The sequence below is a fragment of the Asterias amurensis genome, chromosome 2 (genome assembly GCF_032118995.1).
Source record: "Asterias amurensis chromosome 2, ASM3211899v1".
Lineage (NCBI taxonomy): Eukaryota > Metazoa > Echinodermata > Asteroidea > Forcipulatida > Asteriidae > Asterias > Asterias amurensis.
The window spans coordinates 10138287-10162044 of NC_092649.1; the positions used below are offsets into that span (position 1 = coordinate 10138287).

Genomic DNA, 23758 nt, shown 5'->3' on the forward strand with positions numbered 1-23758 from the left:
TAAGAACTACACAACCGATTTTCAAACTTGTTACTCTTATAGACTCCTCAGGCATTTAAAATAAACTTTGTGACCCCCATATCTCAAGAACTACACAACACGGAACAGCTTTGTGTTTGTTCACAAACACCTAATGTCTAGTTGTAGTTGTTGTAGTTGTAGTTGTTGTAGTAGTTGTTGTTGTAGTTGTTGTAGTTGTTGTAGTTGTTGTAGTTGTTGTAGTTGTTGTAGTTGTTGTAGTTGTTGTAGTTGTTGTAGTTGTTGTAGTTGTTGTTGTTGTTGTTGTTGTTGTTGTTGTTGTTGTTGTTGTTGTTGTTGTTGTTGTTGTTGTTGTTGTTGTTGTTGTTGTTGTTGTTGTTGTTGTTGTTGTTGTTGTTGTTGTAGTTGTTGTTGTAGTTGTTGTTGTTGTAGTTGTTGTTGTTGTAGTTGTTGTTGTTGTAGTTGTTGTTGTTGTTGTAGTTGTTGTAGTTGTTGTAGTTGTTGTTGTTGTAGTTGTTGTTGTAGTTGTTGTTGTTGTAGTTGTTGTTGTAGTTGTTGTAGTTGTTGTAGTTGTTGTAGTTGTTGTAGTTGTTGTAGTTGTTGTAGTTGTTGTAGTTGTAGTTGTTGTTGTTGTTGTTGTTGTTGTTGTTGTTGTTGTTGTTGTTGTTGTTGTTGTTGTTGTTGTTGTTGTTGTTGTTGTTGTTGTTGTTGTTGTTGTTGTTGTTGTTGTTGTTGTTGTTGTTGTTGTTGTTGTTGTTGTTGTTGTTGTTGTAGTTGTTGTTGTTGTAGTTGTTGTTGTTGTAGTTGTTGTTGTTGTAGTTGTTGTTGTTGTAGTTGTTGTTGTTGTAGTTGTTGTTGTTGTAGTTATGTAGTTGTTGTTGTTGTAGTTGTTGTTGTTGTTGTTGTTGTTGTAGTTGTTGTTGTAGTTGTTGTTGTTGTAGTTGTTGTAGTTGTTGTAGTTGTTGTTGTTGTAGTTGTTGTAGTTGTTGTTGTTGTAGTTGTTGTAGTTGTTGTAGTTGTTGTAGTTGTTGTAGTTGTTGTGGTTGTTGTTGTTGTAGTTGTTGTAGTTGTAGTTGTTGTAGTTGTTGTAGTTGTTGTAGTTGTAGTTGTTGTAGTTGTAGTTGTTGTAGTAGTTGTTGTTGTAGTTGTTGTAGTTGTTGTAGTTGTTGTAGTTGTTGTAGTTGTTGTAGTTGTTGTAGTTGTTGTAGTTGTTGTAGTTGTTGTAGTTGTTGTTGTTGTTGTTGTTGTTGTTGTTGTTGTTGTTGTTGTTGTTGTTGTTGTTGTTGTTGTTGTTGTTGTTGTTGTTGTTGTTGTTGTTGTTGTTGTTGTTGTTGTTGTTGTTGTTGTTGTTGTTGTTGTTGTTGTTGTTGTTGTTGTTGTTGTTGTTGTTGTTGTTGTTGTTGTTGTTGTTGTTGTTGTTGTTGTTGTTGTTGTTGTTGTTGTTGTTGTTGTTGTTGTTGTTGTTGTTAATGTTGTTGTTAATGTTAATGTTAATGTTAATGTTATTGTTATTGTTATTGTTATTGTTATTGTTATTGTTATTGTTATTGTTATTGTTATTGTTATTGTTATTGTTATTGTTATTGTTATTGTTATTGTTATTGTTATTGTTATTGTTATTGTTATTGTTATTATTATTATTATTATTATTATTATTATTGTTATTGTTATTGTTATTATTATTATTATTATTATTATTATTATTATTATTATTATTATTATTATTATTATTCGGCCAAGATTTCAACAAACAGTACAAGATACAATATTACTGTACTAAAGAATTATAACAGTATAAGAAACAACGAATGTAAACTTATGACATCTCGAAGAATTGTAAACCAATGATTGAATGAGACAGGGCACTGGCAATTAAGCAAGGCAATTATAAAAACAGACAGGACAAGCCCATTCTAAGATGGTCAGGATAAATAAAAGTGAATTAACCACTATGACTCGAAAGCCTATCAATCCAATCTTAAAATGGGAATAGAATCTTTAACAAACATTTAAAAACAGTAAAGATAAACTTTGGAAAATATTAAATATGAAGAACAAAATAAATATGTTTAGAAAAACCTATTTACATGAAGCAAGAATATTTGGAAGTGCACATTTGAGATTTAAAAAGCTGACCTAAAAACAATGTACAAATGAGGAAATAAAAATATAGAAATTATGAAAAGGGCTAATCTTAATCAACAGATAAATTAAAACCAATTTGGAAAAAACTCTACAGGTTCTGGAAGTGCTGACACAGGTATCTTTTAAAACAATTGTATGAATCGAGGGTTAATCGAGGTACAATAGCCAAAACTGAAATGCAAGCCTGAGCTAATAAGAAGGAAGAATACAATACATGTGGTAGAGAAATACAAAATACACTAACTATAAAAACATAGAAGGGAAAAAACAAACCATTTACTCCATTACTATTTCATTCAAGGGGTCGATTTCACAAAGAGTTAGGACTAGTCCACAAGATAAGACTTGTCTTTAAATAACTGGTCTTAACTCTTTGTAAAATCCACCCCTGTGCCATTAAGAAGTAACCCTCACTCACCATTAAATATGTTGAAATCATCAAATTCCCTGGTATTATTCCAACTGATGGACAACTGGGCAATCAACTCATTCATATCGTTTGCTTTATAGGTGTACTATGAAATTAAAATCATCAAAATTAGAATAAAGAAGTTTGTTAATTTGACGCATTGGTTTTGTTTGCGTTTTTTTTTTCTTGGGGGAGGGGGAGAACAAATTAATGTCTTGATTTGAGTAGAATTTTCTATAAATTTTTGTACTATTATTATTATCATTATTACTTTTATTGTTGTTTTAAATTGTTTGTGGTTTCCTCTCCATTTTCAGCAAAAACAATTATTTCAGTTTCCTTCACACACATTCAAATTTGCCCATTTCCCCATAACTCATTCAAAATGTATTCTAGACGAAGCTTCATATAATAATCCATATAGGACTTCTATATTTAGTTTTGAACATCGTGTCAGTAAACATTGCCAAAAACAAGATGACATGTTATGCATGTTCGACCAATCATATGGCATGGATCTGTGTGTGCAATAAAACCATTATCAATATATACTTGGTTTGCAGTAACACCATGTGTGTATCTACTTTCCATGTAGAATTTCTCAGAGAACTGTCTTTCTTTATTCTACTACGGCGGAGTAGATTTATCGGATGTTCGGGAGACTACTTAGTCCTGAAAAGAGCTGTTCTGCTATTTCACTACAACCCAGGCGGAAGGAATAGAAAATTGGCGGGACTCCTACTTTAGCTCATAGGATCAAACTGCACTACCACGGAGTCAGTTCTTGAATTGGTCTAAACAGTTTGGCTAGCTTGCTCTAGTCAACGTCAGGAGACTAAACCCCATTATCATTATCAACTCATATTATCAACTCATATTATCAACTTATATACTCACCGCTTTGCTATTACATTCGATGACATTTTCTGATATTTTGTTTGCCCTGACTGACTGTGGTACACCTTCTACTAATAAGGAACACTTGTAGTTGATCTGCCAGCAAAGAATAAAGATTATTTAAAGGCAGTGGACACTATTGGTAATTACTCAAAATAATTATTAGCATAAAACCTTACATGGTAATGAGTAATGGGGAGAGGTTGATAGTATAAAAGATTGTGAGAAAGAAGTAATTTTCCATGAATTTGATTTCGGGATCTCAGATTTAGAACTTGAGGTCTCACATTCAAAATCAAGCATCGGAAAGCATACAACTTCGTGTGACAAGGGTGTTTTTTCTTTCATTGTTATCTCGCAACTTCGACGACCAATTGAGCTCAAATTTTCACAGGTTTGTTATTTTGTACATATGTTGAAATACACCAAGTGAGAAGACTGGTCTTTGACAATTTACCAATAGTGTCCACTGCCTTAAAGTTAAATCCTGTATTTTGGTTTTACCCTTACACTGTACTTAAACACTGTATACTCAGTGTGTTCCAAAGGCAACTCACTCCTGTGGGATTCGAACCCATAATGTACTTTTTTTATAACTCCATTATTATTGCGTTTACCCTTACATTACAACGATGTTTGTAAGCACTGTATTCTCTTTAAATGTAAAAGAGTGAAAAACACCACTTTTTACATTTCAAGCTGTCCCTTATATGAATCTTTAAAAAGAGTGGTGGTTATTTAACTCTTTTAGAGGAGTTTCACTCCAGGACGGAGTGAAAAATCACTCAAAAAGATGCAAACTTCAATCTAAAAGAGTGGAAGACCACTCGAAAAAGAGTTGTCCTTCATATGGCTCTTCAAAGAGTGGTTTTTCACTCATTTACATTTAGTGAGTACTCAGTACTTCCCAAGTTCTGTGGAAAAAAAATCACAAGCATATCACTGGGTGGGATTTGAACCCCTGACCTGTCCTGATCTAGGGCAGAAAAAATCAGTCAGTCAAAGGGTAAAACTAAATAATATTCAATATCCCTGATGCAAACTTAACAGCTATGAAAAAAAAAACATTGATACTTATTTCATAACTTTGTATTTAAGAAAACAAAATGTCATACCATGTCAGTCTCTGGCAAGTTGGAGACATTGACAGCTATTTTTCTTGAAATGTCGACTGGAACAAGAACCTCTCCACCCTGGGGTTGAATCTGAGGGCAGAATTCTGGTCCTCGGTTTTTGCCACCAGCCGTACTCTGAAAATTAGAATTAATCGTCATCGTGATTAGTTAAAGACACTGGACACCTTTTGTAACTGTCAAAAACCACTAGGTTTTTTCTCAACATATGCACAAATTAACAAACATGTGAAAATTTGAACTCAATTGGTCGTCGAAGTTGCAAGATAATAATGAAAGAAAATTCACCCTTGTCACACAAAGTTGTGTGCTTTTAGATGCTTGATTTCGAGATCTCAAAATCAAATACTGATGTCTCGAAACCAAATTCAATTTATTTAGTCGAAAGTTACTTCTTTCTCGACAACTACGTTACTTCAGAGGGAGCCGTTTCTCACAATGTTTGTTACTATCAATAGCTCTCCATTGATCATTAACAAGTGAGTTTTTAAAGTTTTTATGCTAATAGTGATTACCAAAAGTGTCCAGTGTCAATAAATCTGATTTCATGAGTTTCAATTCTTATTCTTATTCTTATTCTTTATTTGGCCATTAAACAATAACAATATACCAGCGGACAGTATGTAAAATAAATAATATAAAAACAAAAGTAAATACAAAGCAAGACAAACAGTTAAGGGCACAGGAAATTACAAAACAACCCTTATGTGTTTGCCAGGATCAACAAAAGTATAATTAAACACTGTAGCTCGAAAGCCTGTTAATCCAGTCACATAGGGAGGCAAACTCACTATACTAATATAATATAATATAGTAATATAATATAATTCATTGGGATGGGTTGGGATGGGTGGGGGGAGGGGGGTTCTTAAATATCTATTGTTCTTGTACGACTTGGGTCTGATGAAACAGTCTATGCAGTATAGATTCTGACTAGCACCTCCAAACAAAGACATCTATGACTAGGGATCATCTCAGTTCAGTTGAGCTTTGGTATAAGCCATCTAGCCCGAGTTCAAGTCCCGCTCTAGTCAAAATGTATTTACTCAACCCAAAATTTTCAAAATTACCAATGGAGCCTGATAGCCTTAGCCGAGTTTTTCAAAATGTGCTTTATATGAATGAGATAAAACAAGAAACTATGCATGGTGGGAGTATAATCAGGTTAGGTTTGCAATAGCACCATGTGTAAATCCGTTTTTAAATAGTGTAAAAAAAAAAAGGGATAAAGAACGGAGTGAAACTTGCATATTTTCCAGTGACGATGGTTTCTGCAGCTCTGCACTCACTGCTACGGTGGGTGCATTTATTGTCAAATACACACCAATCACAGTCCCAAGAGCTTTCAACACACTCACCGCACCTGAGAATTGAAATCAGTTACAAATGAATAAATGAAAAAATTTCCACATCCTCAAGAACATAGTAGAATCATTGTGGCGTGTTGTGGCTCAGTGGTCAAGTGCACTGGACTCAAGCACTGGTGTTTGGGTGGAGTGTGGGTTCGCCAGTCCCGGTTGTGGCACCTGCATGTACTTAAGCAAGACACTTATTTTTTAACCTGTTTTAAATGTTTTGATTGTTCAAGAACCTTGAGTTCCTTACTGGTGGATGCGTGCGCTATTACATTATTATATTTATTAAGATCTTTCTTGTTTAAAGCCATTGGACACTTTCGGTAAACAGTATTGTCCAAAGGCCCACACTTTGTGTATCACAACTAATATATACAATAACAAACCTATGAAAATTTAAGCTCAATCGGTCATCGGAGTCAGAAGAAAATAACGGGAAAACCCACCCTGGTTTCCGCCGTGTAATGACATATGTTTACTATAAATCCGTAATTCTCGCTGTCGAGAATTGATATTGTTTTAAGGTTTTCTCAAAAAGTAAAGCGTTTCATGGAATAATATTTCAAGAGAAGTCTTTTACCATTACCTTTTGCAAACCCTGTAAGTTATTTGTAAATCTGTGAACTTTTACTTTTGTTTTCTGTTCCGAAAGTGTATAATGGCTTTAATAGGGGTATGAACATTACCAAGCAAACCTATACTTGGAATAATGGCTTTTATCATGTTATCAGTTCAATGAAACTTCAGCATCCAGGACATTTTGAATTTAAACAGTATAACTTTAGAATCTTGGCTTTAATGCAACCAACAAAGAGTTTCTTTTGTCATTTTGGATTTTGAGCATAAATATTTTAATATTTAAAAGAATAAACATTGCAGGACAAACAAAACAAGTATGACTGATTTCCCCGTCTTCTCTTCTGCAAAAATTATCTGTGGGAAAAGTTGGAACAACTGCTCAAACTTTGCAACATTAACTTATATTTGTTTTATTTTATTGACCATGCATTCCCCTAAACTTTGTGTTGAACCTTTTTCACACAATGAAAACAAAACACCGGAGACGAATTTTCAGAGTGTGTTTGTTTTTTTTCCTCCAAGGGAAAATAGTTTTTTTAGCTTGCTGAAAGTGCCCTGATCTCTATGGGACTTGCCACTGAATAAAAACAGTTAGTTGTTTTTATAATTGGCTTGCTCACACCATTCCCACTGTTCATTGTTCCCCACAGTGCACTGAGAAATTTGGTGTTTACAGACCTACCAAGTCTCACGCATAAGGCGTGAGACTCACGCATTTGGGCTCTGTCTCACGCTCACATGCACAGCAACCATTTTCTCCAGAATTATGGCCAGACCGGGAATTTTTTTTAAAAATTAACGACAATGCATTGCCAAATCGCGCTTGTGTGTACAAAAAACGCAATCTACAATGTTTGCACAATCTTCAGATTGCACGCAGTTTATCAGAATCATCAACTTGCTGCCGTACAAACAGAGCGCAAATTTGCAGATTGCGCACGCTTTTGCTCTCCCAGCAGGTTAAGCTAAAATTCGGCAAAACGCTTATTGCGCACAAGTTTTTCCCGATTCGTTTAGCAAATTCGTTAAATGTGCTCCACTAGTGAAGACACAACAGGCAGAAGAAGTGAGCGGAGGATTTTGGACATCATTTTTAGTCGATTTTATTTTAATTTTATGGTGGTGAGCTTTGAAAAATCTCACGTAAAGCTGGCCTCTGGACTTGGCATCTCTGTGTTTACATACCGCAACAGTGGGATCAGAGATTAATCAGGCACTCATGACACCAGATCTTGATCTGTGGTCATGAGAAAAAATCTTTCTCAACCTGCTGTGCAATAAATAGATGGAATGAACAAAAAATCACTACATTTACAGCTTTAAAGGGAAGGTACACATTTGGTAATTACTCAAAACAAATATTAACTTAAAACTGACTTGGTAACAAGCATTGGAGAGCTGTTGATAGTGTAAAACATTGTGGGAAACGACTCCCTCTGACGTAACGTAGTTTTTGAGAAAGAGGTAATTTCTCACTTTCTTTTATTGTTATCTGAAAGCACACAAATTTGTCCCATTTCATCATTTTATCGCAACTTTGATGACCAATTGAGCCAAAATTTTCACAGGTTTGTTATATGATGGTTATGATGGGATGCACCAAGTGAGAAGACTGGTCTTTGACAATTACCAAACGTTTACCTTCCCTTTAAAACTTAATTGAATTTTTTTAAATATTATTTTTTACTTTGTAACTCATTGTAGACCCACGTGCCTTTCTGGCTTCCGTAAATGCCCCCATATTGTTTTCCTCCGTATCCATTATATTATTTGCATTTCATTTTCATCATTTTTTTACTGACCAGTTGTTGACTATTTTTGACTTAAATAATTTTACTTAATAAGTTTATAGGTCCTTCCTCTATGGTTTAATGGTACTGTACATGTTTGGTAATTGTCAAAGACCAGTGTTCTCCCTTGGTGTCAAGCCAGTGAACATTTGAGCTCAATTGGTCATTGAAGTTTGGAGAAAATGATGAAAGAAAAAACACCCTTGTTGGACCCATTTGTGTGCTTTCAGATAAGAATAAAAGAATTCTAGCTGGAATTCTTTTAATATTTTAGTGAGAAATTACCTCTTTCTCAAAAACTACGTTACTTTAGAGGGAGTTGTTTCCCACAATGTTTTATACTATCAACAGCTCTCCAATGCTTGTTACACCAAGTCAGTTTTTAAGCTAATATTTTGTTTTGAGTACAGAGTCTTGGTTCTACCAATAGCCACCTACAGCTCCGAAACATGGACACTAAAGAAAGCAGATGAGCAGAGATTAAGGGTTTTCGAGATGGCCTGCTTGAGGAAAATACTGGGGGTCACCAGAAGGGACAGACTTCGCAACACAAGAGTACGTGAACTGCTTCACTACTATAAAGATCTTCCAACTTCAATTAGGAAAACTAAACTCATATATTTTGGGCATGTGAACAGAATGGGCAATGACCGATACCCCAAAATACTTCTAGAGGGCCACATTGCAGGAAACAGACCCAGAGGAAGACCAGGGAAACGATAGCTTGAAGACATCAAGCACTTCTGTGAAGAGGCTGAGATACCATCTGTGGCAGCAGCAGGACACCTAGCAAGGAACAGAGACCTATCAGGAGACTCTTAGTTGGGAAGCCATCTCTGGGATCTACCTCGGGAGGACGGCTATGATGATGATGATGAATTACCAAACTGGACCTTTCCTTTAATATTTTCCTTTTCTCTCATTTGATTGAATTGAATTGAAATCTGTATCTCTCCTGCGCCAGGAGTGTCTTTTAGACATATATTGCGCAGTAAAAATGACCACTGTTATTATTATCATCATGAAACAATAGCAAGACACAAGAAAAAATGGTGTAAATACGGAACTGGTTGGTTTTCAGTAACATTACACTGAAAAACATATTTACAATTGTATTGATTCAGTTCTAATCAGAGTGCACATTGCAAAATAAAATAAATGCAGAATGCAATTTGCATAGATCCATTTCATTGTGCATGTGGGCTTCAATATCCTATCAATATCCTATATTATAATCAGAGGTGTGTTGCAGTACATGTTGCAAGGATTCATGTCATTGTGTATGTACTATCAGAGAGATATGGATTGAAACATGATCAAACATAACCGTATGTTACTTTCACTTTCACAATTCTAATGTTTTTCTTAAAGACACTGGACACTATTGGTAAATGTCAAAGACCAGTTTTCTCACTTGGTGTTCCTCAACATGTGCATAAAATAACAAACCTGTGAAAAGTTGAACTTGATGGGTCGAAGTTGCGAGACAAAAGAAAAAATACCCTTGTCACACGATGTTGTGTGCTTTCAGATGCTAGATTCTCACAATGTTTTATACTATCAACAGCTCCCCATTACTCATTACCAAGTAAGGTTTTATGCTAATAACTATTTTGAGTTACCAATAGTGTCCACTGCCTTTAAGGTGTGTGGAAATACGTTTAGTCTACCGGACAGAAAAAGAGATACACAGGGCTCGAATTCTACAATGGAGCTCACGCCGAAGGCTAAAGGTTTTAGTATAGCATCAGGCCAAAAATCTTATGAATGGACAAGTGGTCCTGTGTTATTCCACTCAATAACAACACCTTACTGTGTAATAACTTGAACAGAAACAAATTATGCTCTATTGTTGCCTAAAAGCACTGGACACTATTGGTAATTACTCTAATAAATGTTAGCATAAAAACTTACTTGGTAACAACTCCCTCTGAAGTAACATAGTTTTTGAGAAAGAAGTAATTTTCCACTAAAATTTTTGAATTTGATTTCGAGACCTCAGAATTAGATTTTGAGGTCCTGAAATCAAGCATCTGAAAGCACACAACTTCTTGTGCCAAGGGTGTTTTTTCTTCTATTATTATCTCGCAACTTCAAAGATAATTTCGTGTGAGTGTCTTTAAGTGTGAAAATTACCTTTCAATTCTGTTCAGTGATGAAATGAAAAACTTAAATGTTTGGTAATTTGAACCCACTGTTTGTACAATCCTATATGGTTGAAGGTATTACATACCGTTTAACTAACCAGTGAAAATCACATTTTAAAAGGTGGCAGCATCAATGCCGAGATCCTAAAATCTGGAATGGTTATGTCCACAAAGGAAAAATAATCAGCAATTCGAATACACAATCTAAAAACTGTAATGCCATTAACGCTTCTCAGATTCAAATTTTGGGGGATAAAAAGTGGTATCTTTTTCCATAATTGCAGTACTTTGATGTGAACAGTTTCTCAAAATGCATGATACCTTCCAAAGAATTCTACAAGGATTCATACCTTCCAAAGCTGCTATACCTCTTTTTACCAAATAAAGTTTTTATTTTCAGGACTCTAGAAGATCTTTCTCATTGTAGTTCCCAATCTTGTAAAAAGATTTCTGTTCCCAAACAGAAAAGCCCTACAGACTTGTACATTTTTCCCTCAAATTTACCCCCTAATGAGTAAATAATTTCCAACCTACTTTTGATGATGAGTACAGTCATAGAAGTTGAAGTCCGCAGAGACAAAATTCATCGAAGTCTCTGCTGAATAGACGCTCAGTGTCATTTTAACATTGTCCTCTGTAAAAAAAAAAAAAAAACCATCAATCAATTTACAGATAGGCAACTTTCAATTGCTGGATCAAAAGTAATTGTTTCTTGTCAAAATAAAACATTTTTTACACAAAATATGACATAGGCCAGAAGAAACAGCCAGTGCAGCAAACGGAGGGGGATATTATTCATTTATGAAGACCATGGCCCACTTTCAACGAGCTTCCAAACACAAAAGGTAGCTACTGACACCAAAACGATGCTTACCAGAACATGGTTACCAGCCAAACTAAAATGTCACATGCACAATATGTAACGGTATCCCGTTAATTTCTACTTAGGAAAACCAAAATATTAAGCAATATTTTCTGCCTAAGCAACTCTACATGCCCAGAGGTAAATAGATTAGAGTAAGCGGCTAGCTGTCAGATTAAGACAAGGCTTGGACAACCTAGACGGACACAATTACAACATGGAAGCTTAGGGGGAAACGAAAGAAGCGAAATACTGTGGACGTGCTGCGAGATGTTTAAGATCGATCAAACACAAAATAAATACAGAAAAACACCACAAAAAGAGGGGAAATAAAGGACAACTTAAAGCCATTGGACCCTTTCGGTACAGAAAAAAAAAAAAAAAGTTCACAGATTTACAAACAATTAACAGGGTTTACAGAAGGTAATGGTGAAAGACTTCTCTTGAAATATTAGTCCATGAAATGCTTTACTTTTTGAGAAAACGGTTAAACAATATAAATTCTCGTTAACGAGAATTAGGGATTTATTTTAAACACATGTCATGACACGGCGAAACGCGCGGAAACATGGGTGGGTTTTTCCGTTGTTTTCTCCCGACTCCGATGACCGATTGAGCCTAAACTTTCACAGGTTTGTTATTTGATATAGAAGTTGTGGTACACAAAGTGTGGGCCTTGGACAACACTGTTTACCAAAAGGGTCCAATGGCTTTAAGTAACTGAAAACATATTGGAGTACAAGAAAGCCCACATTAACTCTGGGCCCACACCCTGCCTATTCTAGACAGCTGTGTGAGAAAAGGCTTGGCTAGAGTTAGGCCTAGTACTTCTGGCACATTTGAAGCAAAATTCAAACAAAATACTTCATTTATCACCTAGTCTACATGATGGCAGGCCATGCTTGCTGCCACACAATGGTTGTAGCAGCTTATGTTTTCAACTTTGCTGTCAACCAAACCTTCCAAACAGATATTTCGGGTTTCAGGTTTCAGTTTTTCAGGTTAAGTTTTTCAGGTTTATTTCCATTACATCAGGCAGTAAAATATAAAGGAAAACTCCTTTTTGGAACTTAATGGCAGTGAACACTAATGGTAATTACTCAAAATATTTTGTTAAGCAACTTACTTGGAAACAAGCAATGGAGAGCTGTGGATAGTATAAAACATTGTGAGAAACGACTCCATCTGAAGTAACGTAGTTTTAGAGAAAGAAGTAATTTTCCACGAATTTGATTTCGAGACCTCAGAATTAGATTTTGAAGACCCAAAATCAAGCATCTGAAAGCACACAACTTTGTGTGACAAGGGTGTTTTTTCTTTCATTATTATCTTGCAACTACGACAACCAACTGAATTCAAGTTTTCACAGGTTTGTTATTTTATGCATGTTGAGATACACCAAGTGATGAGAAGACTGGTCTTTGACAATTACCAATAGTGTCCAGTGTCTTTCATGGGCAGGTCAGAAAAGAAGCCTAAAGTTAGTACCTTGCCTCTTCAAAAAGAATACACATGATGTGCAAGAGTAAGAGTTTTTGTTACCTAATGCAGGAATTGGTGGTCGAGCATTTATTTCAGGTATTCTGCAGTTGACAGTATTTCCAACCGTCGTCCCTTGAGTTCGTTGGAGATCATTGAATTGACAGCTATATGTCTGGCCATCTTGAAGCACAGGTAGCTGCTCTACAGTCAATGTGATCTGAAACAAACATACAAATAGTTTATCAATCTATGTAGCTGCATTTATCTACAATGTTTAATTTTGACAACATAATAATAATAATAATAATAATAATAATAATAATAATAATAATAATAATAATAATAATAATAATAATAATAATAATAATAATAATAATAATAATAATAATAATAATAATAATAATAATACATTCCGATGGCATTGCTCTGCCTGATGGTGCACAGTTGAGGGCTTTGGGTGAGGAGGAGAGTTATCGGTATCTTGGTGTTCTTGAATCGGACCATGTCCTTCACGAGGAATCAAAGGTAAGGCTGAAGGCAGAATACATCAGGCGTGTAAAGAAATGTTTGAAGTCTAAACTAAACGGGGGGAACATGATTAAGGCGATTAACACATGGGCCGTGTCTTTGATGAGGTACAGTGCGGGTATTGTCGAGTGGACTAAGGAAGATCTAGATGTCACTGACAGGAGGACAAGAAAACTAATGACCATGCATGGCATGCTACACCCGCGGTCAAATGTTAGTAGACTCTATCTTCCGAGGTCAGAGGGTGGAAGGGGGTTGTTTAGCGTGGCGGACAGTGTTAACATCGAGCGCAGAAGCTTGCATTGTCATGTCAGGAGGACCGAGGAGAGCCTGTTGAAAGTTGGACAAAGGTACACGAGGGCAGACGAAGTTGGGCCGAAGGAATACAAGAGGGAAAGGAAGGAGGAAAGACATAAGGATTGGAGGAACAAACCACTTCATGGCCGGTTCTTGAGGTGTACTGAGGAAGTGGCCAGCAGCAAGTCATGGAATTGGTTAAAGAGTGGAGAACTAAAGAAGGAAACAGAGGGCTTGATTACTGCGGCGCAAGACCAGTCTCTAAGGACAAATGTAATGAAGGCAAGGATAGAGAAAGCAAACGTCTCTCCTATGTGTAGAATGTGCAATAAAGCAGAGGAGACTGTATTTCATATTGTTAGCGAATGCAGTAAGATGGCCCAAACGGAGTACAAAGGAAGACATGACAAGCTGGCCAAGGTGATTCACTGGGATCTGTGTAAGAAGTATGGTGTCAAAGTGCTTGCGAAATGGTACGAACATGTTCCGGAAAAAGTTGTAGAGACCGACCAGGTCAAGATCCTTTGGGACTTTAACATTCAGACCGATCATGTTATACCACATAGGCGTCCGGATGTTGTGCTATTAGATAAGACGAAGAAGATGTGTCATCTCATTGACATAGCTGTGCCAGGTGATTTTATATAAGGGTAGCTTCGAAGGAGATGGAAAAGATCGAGAAGTACCAGGACCTGGCTAGGGAACTTCGTAAGATTTGACAGGTAAAGGTAAAAGTAGTCCCCGTGGTGGTTGGAGCACTTGGCACCATTCCCAAAGCACTGGGGAAACATCTAGATGAAATAGGGACAAATGTGAGGGTAGATCTGTTGCAGAAGGCAGCGCTTTTGGGAACAGCGAGGATCCTGAGAAAGACTCTTGAGATCTAAGGCTACGGGACGTAGCCCGACTCGAGGAGTTACCGGCACAAAGGAAAATGACATCTTTCTTTTGCATGCTGTGATAAAATGAAATAATAATAATAATAATAATAATAATAATAATAACAATAATAATAATGACGTCCTCTATAGCGTCGGTATCCACAAAAAGGTGCTCATGGCGCTTGCTCCAATAAAAATATTCCCCCTTGGTAGTTCTCCAGCAGTGCAAAGAACAAGAACAAATTCCAATTTCTAGTGAATGTTACTGAAATGTCTTTGAAAAAGATGGGTCTTCAGGGTTGATTTGAAAGTGTCTATTTTCTGGATGGCTCTGATGGAATGTGGTAGACCATTCCACACCTTCCCTGCAATTACCTGGAAAGAACATAGGGATAGATAACTCAGTTTGTAGAGCGCTGGCAGAATAAACCAGAGGTCGCTGATTCAAATCCCACTTCTAGTCAAATTTTATTTGTACAACTCCGGAATGGTTTTTTTGTGTGACTTATGGCGGACATTTTCTAATGCCCGAAATAACTTCCGATCTGTTCCTCATCACTTTGCTGGAAGCAGGAAAGTTGACTACACTTGCCAGTGTAGAGTGCCTACTCATGTTTCTCACATAATAAAATTAAATATTTCAAAAAAAAAAAAAAAAATTACTCAAGAAGCTCAAAAAGTTCAAAAAAATAATTCTTCAATTTTTTTTTAAATAGATTACGGGTCCTTCTTAACTACTTCAATTACATTAATATACATGTCGATGTGTGTTGTGTTGACATTATCCATTGAAAAGTACTACTGGTATGGTTAACATTTTTAGTTTGGATAAGTAGGCCTACTAATTTGTCATTAATATTGGTAACGAATTAACGCCACAAGCTTGCAGCCAGTAGCCAATACGCCAGTAGCCGATTAGCCAACAGCCAAATTATCCAGTAGCCAACTACACATGGTAGCAAATTAGCCAGTAGCCAATTAGCCAAAAAGCCAGTAGCCAATAACCAATAACCAGTAGCCAGACATATCCAGGACAGACTCGGTCAAGCACCAATGCACACCTATAACAAGGCCATATTGGTCACAGGCAGCTGGGTAATGCATCATCATAATTACATCTTGACTGTTCTTAGCAGAGAGTGTGTGGAAGGGTTTCACACCATTGATCAAGATTTACCTGTCACTGAAATACAGGGATTGAGTCTTCTCACCAAATCTGGGGTGCGTTTTGGCGGGTCTTAATTTCGATAACTGTTTCGGTCATTGATTAACCAATGGCGAACTTTAAACAAACTTGCATAAAAAAATTAAATTAAAGTTGTATGACAGAAAACTCATGTTACCTTTAACCTTTTCGTTTGTCAGAAAAAGCCTGAATGGGTTCTCATCAATTTATCCCCCAAATACTTTGTCGCCGTTTTCACGAAGTGGCGAATCCGTCCAAAATGTTGCGTTGGGGCATTTGCGTTTTGTGTTTTTACATTTTCTTTGGTCTCCTCAACATGCTAACAATTATTTTGAGTAATTACCAGTAGTGTCCTGAGGTCCATTTCACAAAGAGTTAGGACTAGTCCTAACTTAGGACTAGTCCTAGGAGATACAAAAAAGAAATAAATCATTATTTTGTTATGGAAAAAAATGATCTTTGTTAAGAATAACAACTTAGACAAGTTCAATACCAAATTGGAGCCTTTTGTATTGCTATGTACCAACTAAATGCCTTGCATAATCATCAAATTTCCTGCTTTTGCCATCTGCCTTTTCTATTTTTGTACCGTTCCATAAGTAGTTGGTTTTACCAGTATTTTGTGTAACTTTGTACATTGAAGTAACTTGAATAAAATTCCCCCTCCAGGGAAAAAAGAGAGAAAAAAAAGGCATGGCTAGTCCTATGTTAGGACGAGTAATTTGTCCTAACTCGAGATAAGACTAGTCCTAACTCTTTGTAAAATCCACCCCAGTGCCTTGAAAGCCCTTGGAGCTGTAAAAAAAAACTATAAAAAAAAAAAAACGGTGGCAGCTGTTTGTGACAAAAAAGGGAACCGTTCATCCCTTCCATAAATCCTATCCAGCAGAGATAAGATCTTGATCTGTTTAACAGGCCTTGGATCCCAAAGTCACGGCCATGGGTTTGTAGACCGATCACCAGACTGCTGGGGGCTGCTGAGGCCGTGGGTGGTACTTCCTAATTACAAATTACTGCTTGGGCATGCTTATATGCACACAACGACAACAATATGTAGCATTCCAAGATTACATGTGGATTCCAACCATATGTCAAGTTTCTCACTCAATAAAATCACACTCAAGTTATTTATTTACCCTCAAATAAAAAAAAGAGGGGAGGGGAGGAGGTTGACAAATTGTGTTTGGTATCATTATTTTAAGATTTGTATTTTACTTTTTGTATTTTGCTAAAAAATGAAGTTAATGACCTGGGCCCAATTTTAGAGAGCTGTTCAGCAGAAAATACTGCTAGACAAATCTCTTTGCTAAGCAAAACATGGAGTTGAACACCAGCCACAACAACACAAAATTAATGTAATTTGGGCTGGTAACTTGATTCTGCTTTTCTGAATTTAGCAAGTTCGTGCTTGAAAGTGGGCCCTCTTGTTTCCATTCTAGCAGAGTGACTCTTGCTAGGGTGAAATGTCCGGAAATTAATGATTTTTGTGTGTGCATAAAAAGGTCCTTTGGGTTGGTAGTCAGTTTGACAGCCAATTCTATTGTTCCACTTTTTTACTCTGAGAGTCCTACACAAACCTTACCAGGTTATGAATTTATTAAATTTAATAACAAGAGCATAATAATTAATGCTTGCTTAATTTGAAAACTCATGATTGTAACTTATTATTTACATGTAGATGCCAGAAGAGGCCAGACCTTGTAAAAGCTTAGGCTTTTTGTCTGAGACCTCCCCAAAACTTAAGTTCCGATAAGTAGTTTTCCCTTCTATTGTATTGGCTTATTGGTATGGAAATAAACCCAAAACCTGAACCTTTTTGGAAATGTTATCTGAGTTCCGCAGGTTGGACTATTAAAATAATGGCGTATAGGAGTCAGGTTCCAAAAGATCCAAGAAAACAATAATCGATATTTTAAAAACAAGTACCAGTAATATGAGTGCTCAGATATTCAACATATCGCGTGTCTATCCCGGACCCCCTTCAAATGCATGTAACTTCCTGATTATGATATCAAATAAACACACCTTTCATGCCTTTATCTGGCAGGAAATACAACATTTCATGTAAATAAACAATTATGCCGAATGTACACCGATACTGATTGAATTGACTTTTTTTTTCCACCACAAAACCTTACATATGACTGATTGAAGATCCTTGTATATTTGGGATAATTTTAACCTACAACTTAAAGCAATATGTAAAATAAAAGCAGATTGGTTTCGGTTTCGGAGGGGGGGGGGGGCCTAGATTCACTTACTATTCGTCACGGACTAAATACAATCAGAATGATTAATGACTTATATAAAAGTCATATAAAAATTAATAAATCATGTTTGAACCACAGGACAACGTCAAATAGGACACGGATAAAACAGATATGAAATTTGTAGTACGAGTACTACATACAGCACATGGTGTCGGCTTTAGTAGACTTGTTAGGCATTAATAACAAGAATTGATATTGTTTTCCAAGGGTTAACAAATAATACTTAAAAAAAACAGACAAATATGAAAAATATCATGCCTGATAAAAATACAGTGAGTTCTTTGCTGTTTTCTTAACAAAAAATATAAACTTTTAAGCTGAAACCTTCAAACGTGACTTATCTTTATTGACAACTGGGCCACACTACTACAAACTATACCTATGACGCTATACATGTACCTTAAAGTCTTTTCATATTACATAGACATTATTATGTGTTTATTTGTTATGTGTTTGGGGAGAAATGATAAAAAAAATACTATGTATATACATGCATATTTTATGTATGTTTTGTATAAACCTGTTGCCCTCACCCTTTAATATCATTCACCTGAAGACGAGCAAAGTATACAGTTTGAAACGTCAAGACCAAACTGGCTCATTTCAACGCCAACACTCACTCAAAAGAGATTTTACACATGGTTGTACCCGCAAGTCTACTATTTTTGTTTACATTTATAGTTACTCCCACCCTTTTATATCACTTTAATTTTCATAATTTTATGCTTCTTGTTGTCAACCGTTGTACATGTCCCAAATTGTATTTAATAACCTTGAACACCGGGAAAACAAATTTAATATTTTTGTATCATGACAATAAATAGTTTGACTCTTGGAACAGTCTCTAAAGACTAACCTCTCTTTGTGGTTCTGTAATTGGTAAGCTACTGAAGGGAGTTATGGCACTAATCTCGACACATTGAACCACATTGTACGAGAGCCACCGCCGGGTTTCATCCGCCAGTTTACAGTCATCCTGTCTGGAGCATCTAAAATCGAGAATGAAAAGCGGAAGAGAAACTTAATAACAACAAATACAAACAACAAATTCTTATATAGCGCATTTCGCAATTAACCGTATCAGTGTGCTTTACACTAGGGCCCTGGTCATTGGGTCAATAACATCACTTTAATCTTTCTCAGCTCCCTGTATAGGGAGTATACAGCCCCGAGCTGCATGCTGTTGCGCTCCGAAAGGCTTTTTCATTCACAATATCAGTCTCTACCCTCGCAGGTACCCATTTGTACCCCTGGGTGAAGAGAAGCAATTATAGCAAAGTATCTTGCTCAAGGTCATAAGTGTCATGACCGGGAATTCGAACCTTTACACTCCAATGACTTAGCATCAGAACTTAAAATTTGATGCTCTTAACCACTCTACCACGACACTCTACAAAGTAGAGCTTTATTGACCCAATTCACCTGACGTCATCATCAGAATAATCTTGGATGCGCCATTTTGGTGGCCAATGTCAACTTGTACTATTCAGTGAACAGCGCATTTTAGGCGACACAGCGTTTACACGTAAACCTATTGACCACCAACATGGTGAGCGTGGCATCTGTCGCCGCGGTGACGCGCGTGCAAGTGGTCAATACACAAAACTGATGTAAAAATGCTTCAATGTACGTTGGAAGAAGATCAGAGCATATACTGATCGAAAACGTCAATTCATTCATTTTCCACATCAATGCACAAAATAAGAAGATGAGGTACATTCTCTATTATTACCTAACAAGTAAATTATCTATGACTAAACAAAAGATCTGGAGGGGATTCGCAAGAAGCAAGCTTGTCGAGTGTGAAGTGTCATTTATCTTATTTGTGATCCAAGTCTACTTACAGACACTGGACACCTTTGGTAATTGTCAAAGACCAGTCTTCTTAACATATGCACAAAATAACAAACCTGTGAAAATTTGAGCTGAATTGGTCATCAAAGTTGCGAGATAATAATGGAAGAAAAAAACCCATTGTAACACGAAGATGTGTGCTTTCAGATGCTTGATTTCAGGCCCTATAAATCTAATTCTGAGGTCTCAATATCAAATTCGTGGAAAATTACTTCTTTCTTGAAAACTATGTTACTTCAGAGGGAGCCATTTCTCAAAATGTTCAACAACTCCCCTTTGCTTGTTACCGAGTAAGATTTTGATGCTAACAATCTTAATGAGTAATTATCAATTGCGTCCACTGCCTTTAAATCGCAAAAATAACAAAAACAAATATTTCAAGTTATTAAAATGAGGATAAATATCAAGCACATAGGCCCTATGATGAACAAAATACAAGCACTGAAAAATGTGATAAAAACCAAAATGTTCTCAGTTAAAGTTTTAAGTGTGGGCAGTAAAAAAACATCCAATTCACCATTATTACTTGGATATTGAAAACAGTTTTTCGCTTTCAACAGCTGTAGTGGTCAATACATTTTAGAGTACTTACCAATCTATGACCCTATACCTTTAAGGACAATAGCTATTCTTCTGACCTACTATTGTCAAGGGGGCAAAACAGAATTCATTTTTGCTTACACATGGTTGTACGCGCAAGTATACTATTTGTTTATGTAGTTTCTTCGTACCTTCTAATTTTTGGCCATTTTCATCAGGAACATGTATAACAATGCCACTGCCACTGATTGTTTGTGTGTAGTTTGTACCCACTCACTTCCTAAGGAAGCTGTTCTCAAATGTTTTTGTTGTGGCCAGTGTAGGCACTCAATGTAATCCACCATATACATAAACTGACAAACCTGTAGAAGTTTGAGATTGATCGGCCATCTCAGTCATGAGAAAATACGGAAAAACCAATTACAAATTTTCCATGACATCGAAAAGAAAAGAAGAACAAAAAAAACGCCCACCCTGAGCGGGAAATTGGTTTTATTTATTTCTCATCAATATGACATTTCAGACAGAAATATTTCAAGGGATGTTTTCTACTATCATCATCATTAGACCGTGTTAGTTTTATGCAAATCTGTGATCTTAGACAAGTTTTTTTCTTACCAATTCTGTAATTTCCTTTAACCGACTGGAAATTGAAAGTAACAAAAACAACAACCAGAAACTGAGAGTAGTGGCTTCCTTTCATTTCCAATAGCTGAAAGAGGTCAAGAATGATAGCCCAATCTGGCAACAACAAAAACATTTGAGAACAGCTTCCTTAGGAAGTGAGTGGGTACAAACTACACACAAACAATCAGTGGCATTGTTATACATGTCCCTGATGAAAATGGCCAAAAATTAGAAGGTAGGAAGAAACTATATAAACAAATAGTAAACTTGCGGGTTACAACCATGTGTAAATCTCTTTTGTGTGAGTGTTGGCTCTGAAAAGAGACAGTTTGGTCTTGACGTTTCAAACAGTATATCCTGTTTGATGGTGTTTCGCTCAACGCCCTTTAAAAAAAGACTCTTCCTAACAGGTGGGTCTCATTTCAAATAACAAGCATTTATACTAAAACATGATCCTTTTTGCCAGTCATTGAAAAAACACCCTCTTCTTCAATCTAAAGAATTAGCAGTATAAAGAAAAGAGAGATCATCAAAACAACCCAGCACACGGAGTATGGTAAAAACTAGAAGATGGAAAACTGTTCATCAAAGCCTTTTTCTTGGCTCCTACCCTTTGCTTACTTCAGTTTAAGTCGGGGGAAAAAAACGTGCACGAAAAAAGAAGACGAAATACATCAAGACAGCTGAGCTAAATTGAATAATAATTACTTTTCGCTAAACCTTGTGCCTCCCACTGAGGCAATTTTAAACAACAATTCAAGAATTTGAGATGTTAATGTTAGGCATACGTAGGCCTTTTTTTTGTTTTTAACTGTCTACAATTAAACTCATTTCATTGAATTTATTCAAGTTGTGAAGCCAAGGACTCTCAGAAAAGCATAGTTAATCACTGTACTAGCCAGAACCCAATGGAGATAAAAAAACGGAAGGTAGTTTTAATTTAGATGTGGTAGGAAAACTCCAGTAAACTATTCCAGGGAAAACCCACGCAGTCAGGTAGGAACTGAAAACCCAATAGTGCCACCAACATGATTTGAAACTGATTTTGTCCAAGAGGTAAAAGGCCATGAAAGATACCACTACGCTTATCCAACCACCCCATATGCAAATCTATAGGTGCAATTTTAAATATTTGGTCTATTCCTATCTTCTTGCTGGCCCAGATTTAAAAACAGTTTGTGAATACAGTTTATTGAATTTATCAACCTTGTCTCAATGTCTGTTAACTTAAAACTTGTTTGTATTCTCTGTAATACCTTTGCTCATGTATTCTCTGATGCAATGTGCTATTTTGATATTAATGAACCCAGTTGCAAACAGCTTTTCACTGAAAAGTTTCCACATGACAAACAAGAAACAAATAAATCAATCAATGCTGAACCACCTAGTAAAGATGACAACACTTGCACAAAAGCGATCATACCCCTACTTGATAATTTTTGTTGAGATCAGGTTGATTGCAGGATTGTAAGGTCGTAATGCTGTGCTAAGGGGGTATTAGAAGTGAAACTCAACTACTAAAATTATATGTAAGTAACTACATAATTTTAGATTTGTAAAAACGAATCTTTTAATTAAATGCTGAACCACCTCTTTAAGGATAAATAATGTGACTTTGCAGAACTCTGCCATGTCTGATAAACAGTCCACATCCTGATCGGGCAGGAAACAGCTCAGGAAGAAGCCAAGGTTCCTATTGCATTCTCTGTAGATAAAGTTTGTCCCAGATATTTGCAAGATGGCAGACCCTGTACGCCTACCAACAGAAGAATAAATGCCCAAACCAATCTCTGGTCAGCTTTTTGACCTCATTACATCTTTTCAAGTTATTTTGTTGTTTTTGAAAGTTAACTATCAAGCCCAGTTCACAAGAAAGCAATTTAGCAAGGTTCCCTTGCTTAATTGTTGCATGGTTGTATAATTTCACGAAATGTACGTACATCGTGAGAAAGGACAAAAACAAGTCTACTGTATAAGTTCTCTTGCAAAGTTTGTCAAACACTGCTTCATTTTACAACCATGCTAAAATTAAGCAAGGGACCCTGGTTAAATTGCTATTGTGTGAACAGCACTAATGTGTGTCCGTTGTCTTTTTGATATGTTATCACTTTGGATGAAATACGTATATGGAAGTCACTTTTGACAATCTTATAATGCCAAAGATCAGTATCCACAACTTACATAAACCACGGTTGGGCCTACATAGTAAACCTGTGAAAGTTTAAGCTCAAATCGGCCATTGAAGTCATGATAAAGTAGTGAAAAACCACATCACTGTTTCAACCATCGGATAATCAGTTTCGTGATTTTCTGTATGATTTTTCAAACAGTTTTGTTAAAATTCTGAATATTAGTCTTACTTGTTCTCCAGTGTGCACCATCCACAGTACGGGTCGCTGTCTGGCATCCCTATGCAGGTCTCGCACGTTAGGTACTGGCCGCAACTTTCCACTTTAAGTTTCAGAAGCTGAGTAAGACAAGATAAGTAATAGTACAAGACACTTAAATAGAGCATAAAGCAGGAGCCTCTATAAGAGAAAAACAAAACATAAGGCAATGAAATGTGTGAGAAAATTTGTTACAAAAACAGAGATATAGGATTTGAGGCATTACATGGTGATGTATCAATATATATTTGGTTTGCGGTAACACCATGTGTGTATCTACTTGCCAGGTAGATTTTGTTCTTTAGAGAACTGTCTTAGGCTTTATTCTACTACCGCGGAGTAGATTTATCAAATGTTCGGGAGACTTCTCAGTTCTGAAAAGAACTGTCCTGCTTTTTAACTACTACCTG

At 36.3% G+C, this 23758-nt stretch overlaps 1 protein-coding gene across 1 annotated transcript in view; it reads right to left on the reverse strand.

Moving 5' to 3' along the window:
- The window catches only part of LOC139952223 (plexin-A2-like), a 78953-nt gene that overhangs the window by 40121 nt on the left and 15074 nt on the right, over window positions 1-23758 (reverse strand). The window contains exons 5-12 of the mRNA XM_071951287.1: window positions 23322-23428; window positions 18797-18929; window positions 12839-12995; window positions 10969-11068; window positions 5812-5926; window positions 4546-4680; window positions 3431-3526; window positions 2543-2639 (exon numbers count right to left, since the gene is read on the reverse strand). Coding sequence (XP_071807388.1) covers window positions 2543-2639; window positions 3431-3526; window positions 4546-4680; window positions 5812-5926; window positions 10969-11068; window positions 12839-12995; window positions 18797-18929; window positions 23322-23428 — 940 coding nt within the window. The remainder of the gene's footprint in view (window positions 1-2542; window positions 2640-3430; window positions 3527-4545; window positions 4681-5811; window positions 5927-10968; window positions 11069-12838; window positions 12996-18796; window positions 18930-23321; window positions 23429-23758) is intronic.